General features: G+C 47.0%; 1 protein-coding gene across 1 annotated transcript; it reads right to left on the reverse strand.

Moving 5' to 3' along the window:
* Positions 1 to 1,680: 1,680 nt before the first annotated feature.
* MUC13 (mucin 13, cell surface associated) lies at positions 1,681 to 16,541 on the reverse strand. The gene is made up of 12 exons (XM_072122130.1): positions 16,045 to 16,541; positions 13,299 to 13,745; positions 11,357 to 11,482; positions 8,597 to 8,697; positions 7,915 to 7,973; positions 7,144 to 7,289; positions 6,491 to 6,634; positions 6,095 to 6,209; positions 4,404 to 4,441; positions 2,839 to 2,926; positions 2,409 to 2,604; positions 1,681 to 2,175 (listed from the first exon to the last, which is right to left on the reverse strand). The coding sequence occupies exons 1-12, from the start codon at positions 16,097 to 16,099 to the stop codon at positions 2,143 to 2,145; spliced, it is 1,548 nt and encodes a 515-aa protein (XP_071978231.1). The 5' UTR covers positions 16,100 to 16,541; the 3' UTR covers positions 1,681 to 2,142.
* Between the last annotated feature and the right edge of the window lie 645 nt (positions 16,542 to 17,186).

The following is a 17,186-nucleotide window of genomic DNA, read 5'->3' on the forward strand; positions in this document are numbered from 1 at the left end:
TTATCCTGTGTGAGAGGTAGTCACAGCCCTGCCCCCTGCCTGTATATCCTGTGTGAGAGGTAGTCACAGCCCCGCCCCCTGGCTGTATATCGTGTGTGAGAGGTAGTCAAAGCCTCGCCCCCTGCCTGTATATCCTGTGTGAGAGGTAGTCACAGCCCCGCCCCCTGCCTGTATATCCTGTGTGAGAGGTAGTCACAGCCTCGCCCCCTGCCTGTATATCCTGTGTGAGAGGTAGTCACAGCCCCGCCCCCTGCCTGTATATCCTGTGTGAGAGGTAGTCACAGCCCCGCCCCCTGCCTGTATATCCTGTGTGAGAGGTAGTCACAGCCTCGCCCCCTGCCTGTATATCCTGTGTGAGAGGTAGTCACGGCCCCGCCCCCTGCCTGTATATCCTGTGTGAGAGGTAGTCACGGCCCCGCCCCCTGCCTGTATATCCTGTGTGAGAGGTAGTCACGGCCCCGCCCCCTGCCTGTATATCCTGTGTGAGAGGTAGTCACGGCCCCGCCCCCTGCCTGTATATTCTGTGTGAGAGGTAGTCACGGCCCCGCCCCCTGCCTGTATATCATGTGTGAGAGGTAGTCACGGCCCCGCCCCCTGCCTGTATATCCTGTGTGAGAGGTAGTTATGGCCCCGCCCCCTGCCTGTATATCCTGTGTGAGAGGTAGTCACGGCCCCTCCCCTGCCCGTATATACTGTGTGAGAGGTAGTCACAGCCCCGCCCCCTGCCTATATATCCTGTGTGAGAGGTAGTCACGGCCCCGCCCCCTGCCTGTATATTCTGTGTGAGAGGTAGTCACAGCCCTGCCCCCTGCCTGTATATCCTGTGTGAGAGGTAGTCACAGGCCCGCCCTCTGTCTGTATATCCTGTGTGAGAGGTAGTCACAGCCCCGCCCCCTGCCTGTATATCCTGTGAGAGGTAGTCACGACCCCGCCCCCTGCCTGTATATCCTGTGTGAGAGGTAGTCACGGCCCCGCCCCCTGCCTGTATATCCTGTGAGAGGTAGTCACAGCCCCGCCCCCTGCCTGTATATCCTGTGTGAGAGGTAGTCACAGCCTCGCCCCCTGCCTGTATATCCTGTGTGAGAGGTAGTCACAGCCCCGCCTCCTGCCTGTATATCCTGTGTGAGAGGTAGTCACAGCCCCGCCCCCTGCCTGTATATCCTGTGTGAGAGGTAGTCACAGCCCCGCCCCCTGCCTGTATATCCTGTATGAGAGGTAGTCACAGCCCCGCCCCCTGCCTGTATATCCTGTGTGAGAGGTAGTCACAGCCCCGCCCCCTGCCTGTATATCCTGTGTGAGAGGTAGTCACAGCCCCGCCCCCTGTCTGTATATCCTGTGTGAGAGGTAGCCTCAGCCCCGCCCCCTGCCTGTATATCCTGTGTGAGAGGTAGCCACAGCCCCGCCCCCTGCCTGTATATCCTGTGTGAGAGGTAGTCACGGCCCCGCCCCCAACCTGTATATCATGCTGGGTCCTGGTCTGTATTGAGTCAAGTATTGGAGCTTGGTACTGGTGCTGTATATAGTTGGGGGAGGAGACACCACCCTGCTGCCCTGCCCATGCTGATGACATCACTGAGGCACTTGGGGAGCATCTGTCCCAGGCTTTGGTCTTCTGTGCTCTCTGTTATCACCCTCCTCCTGCAGGACATGTCGCAGATGTTTTGTTACAATGTGTTTAATAATAAAATAATAATAACAGAGAAGTTTAATAAAGATGTCAGGGATCTGCACAGGACACTGGCGCTGTTGTCCTCTGTTATCAGCCATTATTCCTCACACACGACAGCTGGGATGTGTGTTCCTCATAGAAATAACGTCTCTTCCGGGATATTATTTGGCAGCGCAGGCGTCGTCCCTTCATCCCCGGCGTTCAGTTCATTTTATCTTACAATAAATTACACAGATATAAAATTGTGCCCGGGTCATCAGGCGCCCGGTGTTGGGTCACGGTGCCCGGGTCATCAGGCGCACGATGTTGGGTCACGGTGCCTGGGTCATCAGGCGCACGATGTTGGGTCACGGTGCCTGGGTCATCAGGTGTCCAGTGTTGGGTCACGGTGCCCGGGTCATCAGGCGCTCGCACCCTCCACACTCATTGTACCCGCCAATAAGTGCAGGGCACAGCGCCATCCGGAGGCCTCTCTAGTAATTCCATTCCTTTCTGTCCATTTCATACTGTAAGGGGGAAAAGACAAAGGTTACTGAGTATCACCTCAAAATCTCTATACCACACCCCTAGGTGACCCCCACATCGCCCCATAATCATCTCCCCACTACCACTCCCCATGAAGCTCAGGTGGTGAGAGGTATCGCAGTTCCAGTACAGTCATGTAATACCGCACATAACCTGGAGAGGCGCCGTGTATTTGATGTATTATGAGGAACCCAATAACTATGACACTCCGCACCTCATCATAGTCTCTTCTGGGAAATTTGCGCTGATACTCCTCGTTATCGTCAAACACATTGGTGGCCATGTTGTCCACACCCACGTTGCTCTTAGCTTGAACTTTGGGGAAGAGGCGCATTGGGGCCGGGCTGCTCCTGGGGGTCCTGTCATCAATCAGTGTTGTCCTGTCACCAGATTTGTTTCTTTTCTTTGAGCTGCGAGAAAATAATGAAATACATCAGCTGAAGGCAGCGATGTAGACCTCTCCTAGGCCCTGCAGCCAGAAGCAGGACTACAGCAGCTGTCGTCAGAAGGGGAGGGGGAGCCACACGGTTTTACATGTGAGCAGAAGTCATGTGACTACAATGTGACAAGGGGGATGTAGTGATGATACGGATCTTAGAGGGGGTGGAGGAGGTGATTCAGAGGACCCCTCTGTAAGGTCTCACCTGACGGAAACTCCGATCACTGCACCCAACAAGGCAATAACGACTGCACCCAACACCGCGCCGACAATGACCAGGATCAGAAGATAATCTGAATGGGAAAAGCAGAAGCACAATAGGGCCCAGATGAATTGTGATACACAAATACATGATAAATTGCTGGTCACAGCGCCCCATAATAGGGACATACACAGCACCCCCATTAGAGTGATATATACAGCGCCCCCATCAGAGTGATATACACAGCGCCCCCATCAGAGTGATATACACAGCGCCCCCATCAGAGTGATATACACAGCGCCCCCATCAGAGTGATATACACAGCGCCCCCATCAGAATGATATACACAGGGCCCCCATCAGAGTGATATACACAGCGCCCCCATCAGAGTGATATACACAGGGCCCCCATCAGAGTGATATACACAGCGCCCCCATCAGAGTGATATACACAGCGCCCCCATCAGAGTGATATACACAGTGCCCCCATTAGAGTGATATATACAGTGCCCCCATCAGAGTGATATACACAGCGCCCCCATCATTGTGATATACACATCGTCCCCATCAGAGTGATATACACAGTGCCCCCATCAGAGTGATATACACAGCGCCCCCATCAGAGTGGTATACACAGCGCCTCCATCAGAGTGATATACACAGCGCCCCCATCAGAGTGATATACACAGCGCCCCCATCAGAGTGATATACACAGTGCCCCCATTAGAGTGATATATACAGTGCCCCCATCAGAGTGATATACACAGCGCCCCCATCATTGTGATATACACATCGTCCCCATCAGAGTGATATACACAGTGCCCCCATCAGAGTGATATACACAGCGCCCCCATCAGAGTGGTATACACAGCGCCTCCATCAGAGTGATATACACAGCGCCCCCATCTATACACAGCGCCCCATCAGGGTGATATATACAGCGCCCCCAATCAGAGTGATATACACAGTGCCCCAATCAGAGTGATATACACAGTGCCCCCATCAGAGTGATATACAACGCACCCCCATCAGAGTGATATACACAGCGCCCCCATCAGAGTGATATACACAGCGCCCCCATCAGAGTGATATATACAGCGCCCCCATCAGAGTGATATACATATCGCCCCAATCATGGTGATATATACAGCGCCCCCATCAGAGTGATATACAACGCACCCCCATCAGAGTGATATACACAGCGCCCCCATCATAGTGATATACACAGGGCCCCCATCAGTGTGATATACACAGCGCCCCCATCAGAGTGATATACACAGCGCCCCCATCAGAGTGATATATACAGCGCCCCCATCAGAGTGATATACATATCGCCCCCATCATGGTGATATATACAGCCCCCCCATCAGAGTGATATACAACGCACCCCCATCAGAGTGATATACACAGCGCCCCCATCATAGTGATATACACAGGGCCCCCATCAGTGTGATATACACAGCGCCCCCATCAGAGTGATATACACAGCGCCCCCATCAGGGTGATATATACAGCGCCCTCTTCTTCTAAACCTTGCACCTTGCGTGCTGTAACGCTGCAGATACTCACTGTCTGCACAATTCGATCCTGAGTATCCAAAATCACATCTGCAAGAAAGTGGAAGAAGAAAGGATGAGAAGGCGACAATGCCCTGAAATGAGACTGACATCACAGATGTGTCCCTATGTTTTGTTATGCTAAAGTGTTGTTGCACTGTTATATTTTAGTGATGCTACTATATAATGTTGTGCTTTGTTACGCTGTTGTGTTGACGCACTGGTTGTTTTGTGTAACAGTGCATTGTGTTGTTATCTTGTTCTGTTTTACTGTAGTGATGTTATGTTGTTGCTCGGTCACACTGTTTGGTTGTTACATTATTGCGCTGTGTTATTCTATTGTGTTTTTAAGTTGTTGCTCAGTCACACTGTTGTTTTGTCACATTGTTGCACAGTCATACTGTACTGATGTTATGTTTTTGCTCAGTGTCACACTGTTTTGTTACATTGTTTTACTGTCACACTGTAGTGATGTTGTGTTGTTGCTCGGTCACACTGTTCTGTTGGGTTGTTACGTTGTTGCACTGTTATAATGTAGTGATGTTCTGTTGTTGCTCGGTCACACTGTTGGGTTGTTACATTGTAGCACTGTCATACTGTAGTGATGTTATGTTGTTGCTCAATGTCACACTGTTTTGTTACATTGTTTTACTGTCATACTGTAGTGATGTTATGTTGTTGCTCAATGTCACACTGTTTTGTTACATTGTTTTACTGTCATACTGTAGTGATGTTATGTTGTTGCTCGGTCACACTGTTGGGTTGTTACATTGTAGCACTGTCATACTGTAGTCATGTGATGTTGTTGCTCGGTCACACCATTGAGTTGTTACATTGTAGCACTGTCATACTGTAGTCATGTTGTGTTGTTGTTCAGTTGTTGTTGTTAAATTGCTGCACTGTCGTACTGAAGTGATGTTACTCGGTCACACTATTGTTACATTGTTGCACTGTCTTACTGTAGTGATGTTGTGTTGTTGCTCGGTCACACTGTTCTGTTGGGTTGTTACATTGTTGCACTGTCATACTGTAGTGATGTTATGTTGTTGATCGGTCACACTGTTGGGTTGTTACATTGTTGCACTGTCATACTGTAGTGATGTTATGTTGTTGATCGGTCACACTGTTGGGTTGTTACATTGTTGCACTGTCATACTGTAGTGATGTTATGTTGTTGCTCATTGTCACACTGTTGGGTTGTTACATTGTTGCATTGTCATACTGTAGTGATGTTATGTTGTTGCTCATTGTCACACTGTTGTGTTCTTACATTGTTGCACTGTCTTACTGTAGTGATGTTATGTTGTTGCGCGGTCACACTGTTTGGTTGTTACATTGTTGCATTGTCATACTGTAGTGATGTTTGGGTTGTTAAATTGTTGCACTGTCATACTGTAGTGATGTTATGTTGTTGCTCGGTCACACTGTTGGGTTGTTACAGTATTATTGCGCCATGTTATATTATTGTTTCTTTATGTTGTTGCTTAGTGTCACACTGTTTTGTTGTTGCATTATTGCACAGTCATACTGTAGTGATGTTATGTTGTTGCTCAGTCACACTGTTGGGTTGTTACATTATTGCGCTGTGTTGTGCTATTGTGTTGGTATTATGTTGTTGGTGTGTCATGCTGTTGTGTTGTTACATTGTTACACTAGTTGTCATGTGTTGCAGCGTGTTATGTTGCGTTGTGTGTCAGCGCTCACTGGTCACAGTTGTCCCCGTTCTTCTTGTATCCCGGGAGGCAGACACATTGTCCTATATTGTTTGAAGCCACTTTGCAGGTCTTCCCCTCGGCCTCATTACAATTGGGGGAACAATCTGAAACACAAATTCACCATCAGCACAAACAGCTATTTTTTGAAATGTCCCATTAGGACACAGCCACTGGGGTCTTATATCAGGTCCAAAGAAAGCTGAGTCCCGGGCAGCATTGAGACCACCCAGGGGTGGCCACCCAGGGCCTCATTCATCAGTAGAGGATTGTGACATCAATAGGCAGAATGTCCATTCAGAAATTGTGGGAACCAAGATGCTGCCTTTACCCCTTCTGCCCTGGTTGTCACCCAGTGTGGGGCTAATGATTGGCAGTGTCATCTCACCTCTGCAGCTTGTTACAGTGACTCCTTGGGATGCGGAGTTGGAATAATAATTCGGTTTACAGGTACACGTGGCCATCTGACCATTAATGGATTCTTCACAGTCAGTCGTTTCACTATCGCAGCTAATATTACAGATGCTTTTACCTGTAGGAGAGAGGATGACAGTCACTACACAAGCTGCACTACACCTCCCACAATGCACTGCACCAGAGCATGCTCTCTAGAGTATTACCAGCAGGAGGCGCTGTGAGCTCCTGCAGCCTGAGGACTAACAGTGACAATTGTGAATGCAGCTCTGGAGGTTACTGGAGTAAATTATTAATTGATATTAATAGAAGAATTTGGAGGAACACAAATAATATCAGTGGTGACAATACACTAATCAGTTATATTGTCCTGGAGTATATTGCACAAAGCCTGAAAATGAAAGAAGCTATGGTACTGCAGCTTTAGATGTGACTGGAGCATAACACATGATATGGCACAGGTTGTATGATCTCCTTGTGTTTTCGTGGGGCTCCAGACCTGTAGACATACTGATAGATGAGGGACAATCTCTGTGGGTGCTACGTACAGCTCCGCATGTGACTAGAGACATGAGTGGATGTTCCTCTACCCTCCCCCTGGGCATGGGCTGTATCCCAGACACTTACTGCTGAATACATATTGACCATTGGCCAGTTTGACCTGTACAGTTTGTTGCGTTTCGGTGGTATTCTCTAAGAAGATGTGGGAGACGGTGGCGGTGATGGACCCGCTGCTACGCCTCATTTTGGTTTGAGATCTGGAAGGGGTTAAACTAAAAGAAAATACAAATAACATTGAAACAAGATAAGGGAGGATGACTGTGGGGGTCTCAGGACAAGGGTCTGGTGGGTGCAGTGCAAACCCATAAAACAGTCCATGTTCTGTGGTGGTCTGATTCCCAGTGCTCTCATCGTCCCCAACACTCCCATCATCCATAGCGCTCTCATCGTCCCCGGCGCTCTCATTGTCCCCTGCGCTCCCATTGTCCATACCGCTCCAACCCTCCTCAGCGCTCTCACCCTCCCCTGCGCTCTCACCCTCCCCAGCGCTCTCATCATCACCAGCGCTCTCATCATCACCAGCACTCTCATTATCACCAGCACTCTCATTATCACCAGCACTCTCATTATCACCAGCACTCTCATTATCACCAGCACTCTCATTATCACCAGCACTCTCATTATCACCAGCACTCTCATTATCACCAGCACTCTCATCGTCCATAGCGCTTTCATCAACACCAGCTCTCCCATCTTCCCCAGCTCTCCCATCGTCCCCTGCGCTCTCATCCTCCCCAGCGCTCTCATCCTCCCCAGCGCTCTCATCCTCCCCAGCACTCTCATCCTCCCCAGCACTCTCATCCTCCCCAGCACTCTCATCCTCTACTCTGCACTTACCTCATCTTCAGTATGGCTGTGGTTTTATACTCCTTGACAGAGGACAGTGAGGATTTGCTCTGTGGAGAGAAACCGATTGGCTGTCACATTATCAGATATTATGTGTCACTAGTGATTAATACTGTACACCAAGGCAGCAATCAACAACATATGGGCTCATTCACACAAAGATAATGGCCGGATACAGGTTTCCTTAGACGTCTATGGTGCCAGGTCACTGTCTCACCGCACGGAGAAATATAGGGCATGTCGTGTTACGCCACCGGCCCTGCACTTCTCTCCATCGCGTGGCTAGCCCGGGCGAGCATACATCGTGTGAATGTACCCTAACACTACAGCCTGTAGCCGAGCTCCAAACCAAGGGGGTGTGGATGGCCGCAGAGGGGACCGGGTCGATGGTGGCACCAGCGCCAGCAAACTTTCACAAGGACCCTGGTGTAGAAATTTACGCTGCACGGCCGTCACCGTCTATATCAGTAGGTTAAAGCCTCTTCGTGTATACGTTGGCGCAGGAGGAGCCAGGATATAGACATAGTACGGAAAAATAGCGCGTTGTGAAGTGACCGCGGATCCCGGGGCAGAACCTAAGCTTTACAGCGCAGCTCCACCACCATCACTGCAGAAGACACATCACATATCAGACAGAACGGATGAGGAATGACCGCATAACGAAACCACTCACCTGATTCACCACCATGTTGTACAGCTCCGTGTACTCCTGGGAGCCGGGGTTGGAATTGAAACCTTGTCCCGTTATTGTGAACTCACCAAAGAAGCTTTTTCCTACACAAGAAGATCATCAATTACACAGAGATTATATTATTACATGGACACACATAGAGATTGTAATAATCACATGTAGATTACCTATAAAGTCTAATAATAACATGTAGGCTACCTATAGATTATAATAATCACATGTATCTTACCTATAGATTCTAGTGATAACAGGTATATCACCTATACATTATAATCACAGGTAGGTTACCTATAGATTATAATAATTACAAGTAGGTTACCTATAGATTACAATAATCGCAGGTAGATTACATATAGATTATAATATTCACAGCTAAATTACCTATAGATTATAACAATCACACATAAATTACCCATATATTATAATCACAGGTAGATTACCTATATATTAAAAGATCACACATAGATCACCTATAGATTATAACAATCAAACATAAATTACCCATTTATTATAATCACATGTAGATTACCTATAAAGTCTAATAATAACATGTAGGCTACCTATAGATTATAATAATCACATGTAGCTTACCTATAGATTCTAGTAATAACAGGTATATCACCTATACATTATAATCACAGGTAGGTTACCTATAGATTATAATAATTACATGTAGGTTACCTATAGATTGCAATAATCGCAGGTAGATTACATATAGATTATAATATTCACAGCTAAATTACCTATAGATTATAACAATCACACATAAATTACCCATTTATTATAATCACAGGTAGGTTGCCTATATATTTTAATAATCACATATTAATTACCTATATATTATAATAATCACAGGAAGGTAACCTATAGATTATAATAATTACATGTAAATTACCTATATATTATAATATTTACAGGTAGATTACCTATAGTTTATAATAATCACATATAGGTTACCTATAGATTATAATAATCACATTTAGATTGCCTATAGATTATTATAGATAATTGTATATCAATCACCTTATTATGAATAATTATTATTATAAAATAGTAGAGAAAATTTGCATATTATTTTCCCATGGAGCATTGTGTCTGTACACGCCAGACAGATCTCTTCAATGAGGATGAGTAGATTTGATAACAAGCCCCACACATGAAGAGCGGGTACTGTGGGCCCTGTGTGATGCTGAGGTTACGGCTCCCGACCTGATAAAGCAGAGCTGCAGGGAAAAGCATGAGGGTGCCATGGTGTCCAGGATGAGCACAGGGGAGATTCACCCCATCTGAAGTGTAAAGCAGTGATTTTCAACGTTTTTTGAGCCGAAGCACACTTTTTATACTTAGAAAATCCTGGGGCACACCACCAACCAAAATAGCACAAAATGACACTAAAACAGTCATAAAAGGCCTCCCTTTACTAATAAAAACCCCTAGCGGCCTCCCTTTACTAATTAAGAGCCCCTAGCGGCCTCCCTTTACTAATTAAAAGCCCCTAGCGGCCTCCCTTTACTAATTAAAAGCCCCTAGCGGCCTCCCTTTACTAATTAAGAGCCCCTAGCGGCCTCCCTTTACTAATTAAAAGGCCCTAAAGGCCTCCCTTTACTAATTAAAAGGCCCTAGAGGCCCCCTTTACTAATTAAAAGGCCCTAGAGGCCCCCCTTTACTAATTAAAAGGCCCTAGAAGCCCCCCTTTACTAATTAAAAGGCCCTAAAGGCCTCCCTTTACTAATTAAAAGGCTCTAAAGGCCTCCCTTTACTAATTAAAAGGCCCTAGAGCCCCCCCTTTACTAATTAAAAGGCCCTAGAGGCCTCCCTTTACTAATTAAAAGGCCCTAAAGGCCTCCCTTTACTAATTAAAAGGCCCTAGAGCCCCCCCTTTACTAATTAAAAGGCCCTAGAGGCCTCCCTTTACTAATTAAAAGGCCCTAGAGCCCCCCTTTACTAATTAAAAGGCCCTAGAGCCCCCCCTTTACTAATTAAAAGGCCCTAGAGGCCCCCCTTTACTAATTAAAAGGCCCCAGAGGCCTCCCTTTACTAATTAAAAGGCCCTAGAGGCCCCCCTTTACTAATTAAAAGGCCCTAGAGGCCCCCCTTTACTAATTAAAAGGCCCTAGAGGCCTCCCTTTACTAATTAAAAGGCCCTAGAGGCCCCCCTTTACTAATTAAAAGGCCCCAGAGGCCTCCCTTTACTAATTAAAAGGCCCCAGAGGCCTGCCTTAACAAATAAAAAGCCCCAGCCTCCCTTTACTAATAAAAAAAAAACCCTTGCTTCCTTCCTTATACAAATAATAACCCTATATACTTACCCTTGATGTCTTCTTCCGCGTAACTTCTCTCCTAATGGCGATCCGCCCATCTTCTGTAGCTCCTGCACCGCGCGGCCCATGTCACGTGACTTACGCGACCTGACGCCGGGTCGCGTCAGTCACGTGACATGGGCCGCGCGGTGCAGGAGCTACGGAAGATGGGCGGATCGCCGACGTGGGGCCTGTTGGTAAGTATGGGGGCCAAAACACGGGGGCGCGGCGGCGGCGATACACAGGGGCTCCCCGCGGCACACTCAACCATGTGTCGCGGCACACTAGTGTGCCGCGGCACACAGGTTGAAAATCACTGGTGTAAAGTATGGGGGAATAACTTTGTAGTTTTTCATTCCAGTGCACTGTACTCTTAGGCTGTCCCGCAGATATGGAACTACAACTCTCAGCATGCGGGAGGGTGGTGGTGGTCTGCTCTCACCTGGAGTGCAGGACTTATCGTCCACATTGTAGAAGAAGTTGAGTGGACACTGACACACGTAGGTGTTATAGAGCTGGAGGCAGATGGCGTCATCCCCACAGACACGAGATGAGCAGGAGGGCAGCGCTGCGGAGAGAGGATATACAGTCACAGGTTAGAAGCCGCCATGTTTTCTTATCATGGACATCACCTTTAAGACCCCTTGTGTTTCAGAGATGCTTAGGAGGTGATCCTGCCTGTCACAGCTGAGGGTTTGTGACAGTGAGGATCCTGTGTTAGGAGAACAGCCTGGACCCATTCACTTCAATACAGATCAGAAGCCTAGATCTACTCTCTACCTGCCGCTGTTAACCCTTTCCTCCCCACTGGGTCATATTTACACATTACTTATAGAAATATCAGAAAAAATGATAGTTTGTGAAGAATCTGGGCCGCAAAACCTGCATGATAGACAACCAATCTCTGCGCAGCTTTCATGAGCAGAATAGGTGCGCTGTGATTGGTTGCTCTTGGCGGTTACCTCCCTACAGTACGCCATGACACAGCGTTGGTTGTTGACACGCATGGCGTTTTCGGTGCTTTTTCAAACTCAATGAAATTTTGTGCGTTTTATTATTGTTTGGTGTGGGTTTTTTTCACAATGTTTGGTGTGCTTTATTACATTACTTCTATGTCTCTTGCAATTTACATATATGCAGTCATCTTCTCCCTGCTGTTTGTGCACATAATCAATTGTGTCTCAAAACGCAAACCGCAAACGCACACGTTTCCAAAAAGCGCAACTGCTTTGTAAAGTGCGATGAAAATGCAAGGGAGAAAACACGAAGTCAAAAATCCATTTCACAAGCCAATATGCAAAACTGATGCGTTTTACAGGGATGCAAAAACACAATAGAAAAAAAACGCACAAAAATCGGCTGGTGTGTCACCAGCCTCGGGGGTCTTTCTAGTGTTTTGATATTGTGCGCACTTGTAAATGCCAGCAAAGTGGCGGCGGCGCATGGGCGATCATCTGGTCGCCATGATAACCTCGGGTCTTCCGAAGACCTGAGGCTTTCTCATTTTAACCCATTCATTACAAAGTGTGATTTGCACAGCCCCGCAACATATATCCGTCAGTGAGCGTGAAGGCGTTAAATGCTGGAGTTAGGAGTTAATGATTGGGTGCTATCCCTGTTTGCGGGTATTAGGCCGGCGGCACACGTGGCGTTTCAAACCCGTTTTTGAGCAGTCCGTTAAAAAACACATGCGTTTTTGGAAAACGCATCCGTTTTTGACCCGTTTTAATTAAGATGATTGGTAAAACCGGTCATATTCAGATGCGTTTTCCAAAAACGCATGCATTTTTTAACAGACTGCGTAAAGAGGGCCCAAAAACGGGTTCAAAATACCATGTGTGCCGCCAGCCTTAGAATTTTTTTTTATTTTTTATTATGCAATATGCGCACACCCCAACTCTATATGACAAGGGCTCATCCCGTGAGCCCTCTCCGTACAATAATAGCAGATTAACTGATGGAGCAAACTGATACAAATCAAGAGCATCCGATGTCTATAGGAAACAATGTTACAAAAAGGAGAGTTCCATTAGCCTTCCATTGCTTCGGATGGGAAAAAAAATTCACTTCCAACCATCCGCTCAAATAACAGAAGCCTAACATAAGGTGTAAAGACTAATACTAAAAGACATGATTGGAAAACTAATCGGCTATTAAACTTAAAAAAGGAAACCTGCAAACGGAGGTCTAAACACAGATGTGAATGGGCCCTTTTTCCATTCTCATTCACAGGATGAGTGGCAGATCCATGGGTGTCACCCACATCGTCACTCTGTGATGGGTGATGCCGCTCAGTACAGCTTGTGCTGTTAGACGCCCTGCAGAACCCTCCGGCGGGGGGCAATGGCGGCTAGAAGAGAGGGACACAGCATGTACACACTTACCGGGAGTTGTATTTTCTGGGTCTTTGGATACAGATATTTCTGTTTTTGTCGGTTCTGTAATTGCTGATTCGGTTGCTGGAGATTTCATTGTTGTTGTTTCTGCTGATGACGTTTGATGAGATGTATCTGGTGTTTTTGGTGTAAGTGTTTCAGATGTTATAGTAGTTTCTGATGTTATTGTGATAGGTGTTTCGTTTTTTGTAGTTTCTGATGTTATTGTGATAGGTGTTTCGGTTTTTGTAGTTTCTGAAGTTACTGTGATGGGTGTTTCGGTTTTTGTAGTTTCTGATGTTATTGTGATAGGTGTTTCGGTTTTTGTAGTTTCTGAAGTTACTGTGGTGGGTGTTTCGGTTTTTGTAGTTTCTGATGTTATCGTGATCGGCGTTTCGGTTTCCGGAGAGGTTTCCTGCGTTTTCAAGGTTTCGATCGTTGTGCTGCTTTGGTTCTCTGTGGACAATTTGAACAATCATCAATATTAATGATGAGGATGATTTGGTTGATGGTGCCCCATTAGTCAGGACCAGATAACTTCAATTCACTCAACTTCTAAGTACAATACAGTGGCTCGTCCCCCCCCCCCCTATGGGGTACTTGGCCCTATCACCCCACTGCTCAGCTACACCCCTGGGCGCAGCTATGTACAACAGTCATCTGCACCATGTGTTAAGCGCCCCTAGTAATCAGTTATTATGTATTTAGACTGAAAGTTCCTGGGAATGTCACCAGGGACCTCATTATCACTAAAGATAGGTTACAGAAGACCATTACAGCTGCATTGCAAATACATCATTCTCCTTTCTCTGAGCATTTGCATTACAATATAATTGTAACTTACCTTACACTCTGACAGAATCATCTGTGTAGTCCCAGGGGTTGGGATTTGGTTTGGATGCATTTCAAAAAACAACATGTGACTTGTCTGTGCTGCAGACTCCTCAGCTCTTGGCCCCCACCTTTCTGCTCCTGTACAGCTCCTCCCACTGATGTCAGCTCACCAGACTGTGAGCTCTGTGAAAAAGCAGGAGAAAGGAGCTGTACAGGAGTACCAATCTGGGGGCTGAGAGCTGAGGAGTCTGCAGCACAGACAAGTCACATGTTCCAAATCCAAACCAAAGCCCAACCCCTAGGACTACATTGAGGTTTCTGTCAGGAAGCAATAATATTGTAATGTAAATGCTTAGAGAAAGCAGAAAGGCAGATGTGTAATGGGCTTCTGTAACCTGTCTGTAGTGAAAATGAGGTCCCTGGTGACAGGTTCCCCTTAAAGGACATCCCAAAAACCCAGTGACATTACTCATAGAATCAAGCACTGTGATTGTGATATCTTCTTATATTTGTTATTCATGACCTCCTGCCTTCTAAAATCATCTTTTGTAATTATGTTAATGAGCTGGAAGGGCTCTGGGGGTATTACCAAGCCCCTCCATGCTGTAGCTTCACACGCTGTTACACTGTACAGGAACACTTCCATCTCCCACTGTGTGCCCTTGCTATAAAGGCTTCTCCAGGCCCCTACTTTCCTTTTCTTAAATTATAATTCAAAGATTTTCCATTCTGTACATCCCCTGCCTGGTCCGTCCTCTTCCTACAGAACTACTGGGATTGTGAGCTCCATCAGACTCATACAACAGTAATATAGCAGACCCAAAACTGCTCCCAGTAAAGCGAGTTACACCATATAACGCAGCCATCTTATCTCGCTGACTTCGCCCTGTTTGCTATAAGCGTCGGCCATAAATATGAGCATTAACATCACGTTCTGTGATCATTGACCCCCAGTCACGGCCGCCATATTGTGTCTGTTTATGATTTGAACACAACTAGTCATTACCCCATGATGGCATCATAAAGCCGCGGCCCCACCTATTAATGGCTCACATATAAGGGGCAGTAATTGTACAGATCCCATAACTGAACTGCTTTTATTACCACCTCATGTGCCACATTTATCAAAGTCCCTTTGACAAATCTGAGGTGCAAAAGAAATTCTAAAAAATGACCCTCGTACAGTGCCCAGCTCAGGGGGAGTCTGCCTGCACAGTGGGGGTATAGAGCATAGTCAGGGGCTGTAGGAGTCTGGAATCACTTCCTACATGTGGTACTAGAAGGAGCCTGGGGAATTTGGGTAATGTGCCCCTTCTGCTGCTTTCAATCTGGGATTTCAGAACCATAGGTGACCATTCGAGGTCCTGAAATGGCTCTTGTGTACACGTAACATGTGTATTTAGAGCAGGAACAGATGTAGGAGGAATTCATGGGTGAAGGTCCTTTTCATTTTGGTGGCTGGTTTGGGCAGGGTCAGCACCAGGTTTCACTAGGCCCCTGGGCGACAGAACCTCAGTGGCCCCTTTGCAGTGAAACCCCGTTGCGGCAAAAAAAATTCAGAAACCAAAACAAACAAACAGTCTCCTGTTCCCTAAAGTATTTCCTAGTTTATCATCCCAAACAGCCCCCCAAACCTCCCTGACACCCTATGGATTCATTAGATACAGCCCCCCTCACTCCATTGTATACCATATGTACAGCCTTATGTGGGCCCCCCAGCAGCTCTGGGCCCGGGCACTTGCCCGCCCTGGTTTGGGTGTCCATTGGCCCCGGGCTGCCTCCCATACCACCTATATTATAGTCCATTACTGAGTATAGCAGGACACTGATGCTCCAGAGCAACCATCGCCACTCACAGCCCAAGCAGCAAGTGAGTGTTTCCCCCATCATCCCAGAAGTGAAAGCATCCATCTTTTCTTACCCACGTCTACTGGAAAGACCAGAAATATCAGACAGAAGACTACGACTCCCCTCATGTTTCCTTCGTGAGCTGCTCCTGAGATGTGCCTGTGCCGGAGGATGCGGTGCTTTATGTTAGCGGTCCAGAGTCCACAGTGACGCCAATCGCTAATTGCGCTCCCAGTTGATAATTAATGATGAGATGTGAGGAGGTGAGTGTGCGCTCACACCTGCAGATTCTACTCCCATTGGAAGGGCAGAAAGGCGGAAATAAAGGAGAAATATGAGGATTGCCCAATGGATGCCATGATCCCCCTGCCAGGCTGTGTGGTAAACCCTGCAGAGGTATCGCTGCACTTTTGCCCTTATAACGGATAGAATAGCACGTACATCACTCCATAAGACTGCGCTCAGTCTCCCCCTTACTATCACAGGGACATTACAGGGTTAACCCTGGTGCTGGTGACAGATCCATGTGGACTTTGTTCCTTTGCTGCCTTGTACTGTGATAACCATCTTTATAGCAGCCATTAATGAGAAGGAAATGAACTATTTATATCCTGCTGCATTTCATGTTCTGGCATCTATGAGGAGCACAATGGGGGTTGTAGTGTCTTTATTACACATCATAAACCTTAGACGTGTAAGAACTACACCTACGTAATGCTGTCACCAGGACGTCACTGACCCCGATAGCTGCAGGATAAGGGTTAATATTATACGAACTGCCCCCATGCAGTCGCGGGATATGCCCCCCACTCATCAGATTGTAGGTCACCCCCTTCTTGGATGTTCCGTTACATCCATGTGGCTGCTGTTATTTGCTCTAAATTCTGCTTCTGCCAAGTTGGTTGAGAGTTAAGGACCCCTTTAAGGTCCCCGATGCACAGAGGAAGGCTGCTGACATTCGGGTCTGGGGGTATATATGAGGTGTACACCAAGTCCCAATCACAACTATTAAACCTATAAGACTGGGAGGTTTCATGGCAGGAGAGGAGGTAGAGACCCCCGGGGAGTTCAAGGTCTTGTGATATAAGACACAAAGGCCCTGAGGCTGCTTAGGGTCTGATGTGTATGGAGAGATCACAGGGAGCCAGAAAGGTGATTTAGGGAGCCCCACAGAAGTCACAAGAATAGTGGTCCGGTGCCAGGGCAAAGGTGTTA

The sequence above is a fragment of the Engystomops pustulosus genome, chromosome 8, assembly GCF_040894005.1.
Source record: "Engystomops pustulosus chromosome 8, aEngPut4.maternal, whole genome shotgun sequence".
NCBI classification, from domain to species: domain Eukaryota; kingdom Metazoa; phylum Chordata; class Amphibia; order Anura; family Leptodactylidae; genus Engystomops; species Engystomops pustulosus.

Coding starts and splice junctions, on each gene's coding strand:
- MUC13 (XM_072122130.1), bottom strand. CDS start 16,099: ATGAGGGGAGTCGTAGTCTTCTGTCTGATATTTCTGGTCTTTCCAGTA. Junction 8,698..11,356: donor CGATAAGTCCTGCACTCCAG/GTGAGAGCAGAC, acceptor CTTCTTGTGTAG/GAAAAAGCTTCTTTGGTGAG. Junction 7,290..7,914: donor ACAGCCATACTGAAGATGAG/GTAAGTGCAGAG, acceptor ATTTTCTTTTAG/TTTAACCCCTTCCAGATCTC.